We start from the raw sequence: 5,264 nt of genomic DNA on the forward strand, positions 1-5,264 counted from the left end.
AGAAGGGTTGCCGCTGTCTACACAGTATCAGATTTCAGCACCAAATGCAAGTCATGGCCTGGTTAAGAGATCAGAACAGAAATCGGGAGTTAGATAGAAGTCTCTTGCAGTTTAAAGTCCACTTGCTGCATGAGAACCAGCACAAAACAGATGAGTGTGACAGGTTTCAAGCTGGGATAGGCATTTGATTTTTAGTGGCAAGAAGCTACTCAGAGGTTTTACACAAGGCCCACGAGGAATTACTTGGTCTGGACTCAGTTTTAGGTTACAGTGAGAAGCATAGTCAGTCCGTAAGGTGTGTAACAAAAATATTTACAGGAATGCAAAATCTGTGACAGTAAAAAGGTGCTTATAGTTTGAGTCCCAAATGAGAAGCATTAGTCTAGAAACAGTTAAAGCTAACTGCTGGTAGTTTTATTCTGTAAGTCAATTTTACTCCCGTTTATGTGGATGTGATTGTGTAACAGATTTTACAAGTGAGCTGATTTTGTTTCCCCGCAGATTTTCTGTGTGGTTGATTTCCTGTAGAAAAACTCGGCTCAGATAAAGAAGCCTGCTTATCGTGAACATCCTACAAAGGTAACAGACAGGGAATGAAGGGCCCTCACAGCCCTAGGGGTTGTTTTAATCTCCAAGCCAGCAATTCACAAACACAAACCTGCATACCAGAGTTGGTTCCAGAGGCTTCCCAAATAAATACTCCTCCAGGCCTCCTTTCCTCACTGAATGTAGTGTTTACATCGCAGGGACTACATTGAGGTAGAAGGATAACAGAAATCTTTGAAAAAATGTAGGTGCTAGGTTGTCCTGCAGTGACTGATCTCACCTTTAATCCGTTTGTCCACTCAGGCCCTATCATTTCAGCAACGCATCTGGAGTTTTATTAACGATGCTTGCTTTCCGAGTATTTGTGAGACCACTATATTTGATGCTTTCATGGTTTTCTCTGTGACTAGAATTTTCTCTGTGACTGAATTTAAGTACATTAAAGGAGGCTGTGGAGAGGTGGGGGTTGGTCTGTTCTCCCACGTGCCTGGTGACAGGATGAGGGGGAATGGGCTAAAGTTGTACCAGAGGAGTTTTAGATTGGATGTTAGGAAGAACTTCTTTACTGAAAGGGTTGTTAGGCACTGGAACAGGCTGCCCAGGGAAGTGGTGGAGTCACCATCCCTGGAGGTCTTTAAAAGACGTTTAGATGTAGAGCTTAGGGATATGGTTTAGTGGAGGACTTGTTAGTGTTAGTTCAGAGGTTGGACTCGATGATCTTGAGGTCTCTTCCAACCTAGACAATTCTGTGATTCTGCGTTATTCCAGAGCTGGCATGTTCACAGCCCCATCGTAGCACTTGAAAGGCTGGCAGCACTGAACACGTATCAGCTACTCCTTCTCGCCTTATAACATCTTACAAATGCAGGCTGGGGAAAAGAAGGGTGGGGGGTGGACCGCTGCCAGCCGCCCCTCACAGATCCCCACAGACCCCGCCACCGCCTCCATCCCGCCCCCCTCCGCCATTTTGTGGGCGGCCGCCGGCGGCCGCCACCATCTTGTGGGCGGTACCGGGCGGGCGCCATGGCGGATCCCGGTGCGGGCAGCATGGTGCCGGTATCGGCGGGGCTTTATGTGGGCGGCGCGGCGTCCTGCTCGTCCCCGGCGTCGCTGGCGGCCGCGGGGGTGGTGGCGGTGCTGACGGTGGACGCCGAGGAGCCGCCGGCGCTGCCGGGGGTGCGGAGCCTGCACGTTCGTGTGCTGGACGAGCCTGGAGCTGACCTGCTGAGCCGCCTGGACGAGTGCGCAGCCTTCATCGGCGCGGCGCGGGCGGGCGGCGGGGCTGCCCTCGTCCGCTGGTGAGGGTCGGGACGGGGACCGGGACCCGGCTGGCAGCCCCCCGGGGCCGGGCTCGCCTCATCCTGCGCCTTTCCCTTGCAGCCATGCCGGGGTGAGCCGCAGCGTGGCCGTGGTGACCGCCTACTTGATGAAGACGCAGGGGCTGGGCTGGGAGGAGGCGTACGCTGCTGTCAGGGCGGCCAAGCCCGATGCCGAGTGAGTGCCAGGGCTGAAGGAGGGGGTGAAGAGGCGCTGCCTTCCCTTACCCGGCCTCAGCCCCTGCCCTTCTCTCTCTGTCTCTCTCAGCGCAGGGTGAACCCGGGCTTCCAGGGGCAGCTGAAGCTGTACGAGGCCATGGGCTGCGCGGTGGACAGCAGCAGCGCCCTGTACAAGCGGTACCGCCTGCAGATGCTCAGGGAGAGGTACCCCGGTGAGTGAGGGGCTGGGGGAGCGCTGCCCCTGACGGAGGCACTCGAGCTTGAGGTGAAATTTGCCTCTGTAGTCTGCCAAAGGCCTGGGTGGGTGATCACAGCGTAAGGGCAGTCACACGGTTTTTCTGCTCCGTGTTTTTTTGCCCCACGGGCAGCATCAGGCATCCAGGTGGATCTTTCTGCTGTGTGCTTGCTTTAAGTTATCATCGTTAGCAGTTTTAAGGCACGTGCCCCCATCTGTGGTCTCTGACCTGTGCTGCTGTGATTTGTGACTGTCTTTCACTAGCTGTGCATCAAGATCTCTGTGTCTTGTGTTCTGTAGCGTATGACTATGGTGGTGGGCCATGGTTCACAGATCATTAAAAAAAAAAAAACCACACACTAATTGCAGAGCCTATTTGATGTCTCTCTGCATGGACAGCAAAGCAGTGGATGTCCTTCCATAGCTAGACATCTCAGGTGGGATGAGCATGATGCATCCATCTATCCTTAAAGGCACACAGAAGCACATCAGTGAGATGCCACTTTACAGACTGAGCTCAGTTGTTGTTGACTGTGAGTACTGCCCTCAGAGTAGCGGAGCCTTGAGTCACACAGACAAACGTTCACATCATATTGTCTTTACACAGTTCTAGCTCATCAGTGGGAGAAAAAAAGGGTATTTGAGGCATGTCTTAGAAACAAATCTGTGATGAACTGTTCTCTAACAATTCCTCCTATGTTTTTATTTCTCTTTTAAGTGAGAGCACAGAGCAAAAGGCAAATAATTTGCCTTTGCTGAGGCCAAATTCTAGATTCCGTTTTGTTGTACTAAATGAATCCCAATCTTTGGTGTGGTGGGATGAGGCTGTTTTAGTTTGAACTTAGCAAATGGAATGGGTGAGTGAATGAATTGATGTGGAGAAAGTAGCTTTTACATACAGTGATAGGGGCAGAGGCATGGTGCTCTCCCACTGTAATGTATCATGGCTTTATTGATCTGATTTGCAACTTAATCTTGTCTGTTCCGCAGAACTTCAAGACTTACCTCGAGAAGTCTTCGCTGTTGATCCAACCAATATGTGTCAAATGCCGAGCACAGAGGTTCTCTACAGATGCAGGAAGTGCAGGTATTGAACCATTCATATTTCCCACAACATAGCATTTTGAAGTGATCTCAAGAGGAAAACAGCCTGTGTAAATCAGTGGGTATGTCATTATTGTTAGAACAGGGATAAGATCTTGTGTAAATGTCCATATAGTGTGTGCCACACACACTATATATATTATGTCTCTAAGTTTCCGCAGTAAAACCAAGCATTTTACTTTTTTTTTCTGCTTTTCCTCCCTTCCGTCATGGAGGACAGGCGCTCTCTATTCCGTAGCTCCAGCATTTTGTCCCATGTGGAAGGAGACGGACCAACAGCCTTTATTCACAAGAGAATAACGGAGTCAACGCAGCTTTCTGGTGGTGGCCCTGATAAGTGCACCTCTTACTTCATTGAGCCCGTGCAGTGGATGGAGCCAGCATTACTGGGAGTCATGGAGGGACAGGTGAATGTGCTTTATTTTTTATTTATTATTATTTTTTGCCAAGATAAACTGTTGCTATTCCCTCATGTGAAGGCCCCCACACACTGTCCTAGGTCTCCCAGCCTCTCCTGCATCAATTTTGCAGATTACTGATGGATTCTCAGATGTGAAATATCCTTTTATAAGGAAATGAGCTCGAGATCTTGTTGGCCTGAGAACACTGGCAAGGGTGTTGGACGAGGGTTTGTGAGACTTAAAAACCTGCTGTGGTCTCAGGCTGGCTGAGGCCTAACTCCTGGAACCACACCAGGTCTGATGAGCTGCATTTCCACGCCACCCCTTCTGCCAGCACAGCTGTCTCCTACACCCCAGAGCATGGCAAGCACCAGCCCATTCAGCTCTCTTTTTGGCCTGTTTTTCTGTATCATTTCAGCTACAGGGGCAGGAGCTGGCTTAGTGCAGGTTGCCGTAACTTAATGTACCGCAGAATTACATTTCACGTGGAATTACATCTGAACGCAGCTTGTAACGGGGTCATTTGTTGTTCTTGCAGCTTCTGTGTCCCAAATGCACGTCGAAGCTGGGCTCCTTTAGCTGGCGGGGTGAGCAGTGCTCTTGTGGCCGCTGGGTGACTCCTGCCTTCCAGATTCACAAGAGTCGAGTGGATGAAGTGAGAACGCTGCCGGTTGGTAACCTCCTCACTGCCAACACCTGAACTCATCGCGGCTCTTGGTGGACTTCTGAATGACCCCAGAAATGCTGGGTAGCCTGCAATTGCCAGAGCTGAGGTTGACTCCCACCCCCTTTGTAATACGATGGAATTACTTGAACACCTCCTCCATTCTCACTTTCAGCATCTCTAATACATGATGTGTATGCATGTGTATATATTTGTGTGTATATATATATATAAAAGCAAAGCATGGCCCTTAAAGAGCTGTTACATAGTGTCAAAGATGTACAGAAATGCCTGAATGTGAGTGAGAACATACTATTTACGGAAGTTTCAAACCCTTATATAGAAAGAATGTTACCATATTAGTTTAAGGGTGTGGACAGTCGTGTTACTACTCTGATACAGGAGTTCAGAACAATTTACCTGAAATGGGCATCTCAGATTTTAAGAGGAGTATTCTGCAACATGATGTACAAGGCAGGGAGATACTTCAAGGCTTAGTGAAGTGCCTTAACCTCGGCACCATTACCAGGTGCTTCATTAGCACGTGTCACAGCAAGATTACAGTGATGCTTCTGTTACAGTAAAGCCCCTACACTGCAATATGACATTTTCCTGATAATGTCTGAGGAGATTATGTAAACTGTAGTGGAGTGGGGGAACTGAGGTAAAGTGTCCCTGCTAAGTTGTTTGTTCCAAGTTTAAAGAGACCTCAAAATGATAAAAGTAAGATTTTAAGGAAGTTGTAAGCTTTGCTTAGAGTATGCTGCACTACCGTGGCACAGCTTTGGTTGGACAGCAGAAAACAGGACAGCTAAAGC

The 5,264-nt window shown here is 49.1% G+C and overlaps 1 protein-coding gene across 2 annotated transcripts; it reads left to right on the forward strand.

Moving 5' to 3' along the window:
- The first annotated feature begins 1,516 nt into the window (after positions 1–1,516).
- Positions 1,517–4,653, forward strand: DUSP12 (dual specificity phosphatase 12). Of its 2 annotated transcripts, none has more exons than XM_027449696.3 (6): positions 1,517–1,844; positions 1,927–2,040; positions 2,136–2,254; positions 3,268–3,364; positions 3,620–3,788; positions 4,321–4,653. In XM_027449696.3, the coding sequence occupies exons 1-6, from the start codon at positions 1,570–1,572 to the stop codon at positions 4,480–4,482; spliced, it is 936 nt and encodes a 311-aa protein (XP_027305497.2). In that variant the 5' UTR covers positions 1,517–1,569; the 3' UTR covers positions 4,483–4,653. The 2 variants fall into 2 exon arrangements, with proteins under 2 accessions (XP_027305497.2, XP_027305496.2); XM_027449695.3 differs by having other exon boundaries at positions 1,519–1,844; positions 3,602–3,788.
- The last annotated feature ends 611 nt before the right edge of the window (positions 4,654–5,264 follow it).

The sequence above is a fragment of the Anas platyrhynchos genome, chromosome 1, assembly GCF_047663525.1.
Source record: "Anas platyrhynchos isolate ZD024472 breed Pekin duck chromosome 1, IASCAAS_PekinDuck_T2T, whole genome shotgun sequence".
In the NCBI taxonomy this organism is placed as follows: Eukaryota; Metazoa; Chordata; class Aves; order Anseriformes; family Anatidae; genus Anas; species Anas platyrhynchos.

Excerpts from the sequence above, each read along its gene's own strand:
- DUSP12 (XM_027449695.3), top strand. The coding sequence starts at position 1,570 with ATGGCGGATCCCGGTGCGGGCAGCATGGTGCCGGTATCGGCGGGGCTT. Across the intron at positions 1,845-1,926 it reads GGGGCTGCCCTCGTCCGCTG|CCATGCCGGGGTGAGCCGCA; the intron begins GTGAGGGTCGGG and ends TTTCCCTTGCAG. Across the intron at positions 3,365-3,601 it reads TACAGATGCAGGAAGTGCAG|GCGCTCTCTATTCCGTAGCT; the intron begins GTATTGAACCAT and ends CATGGAGGACAG.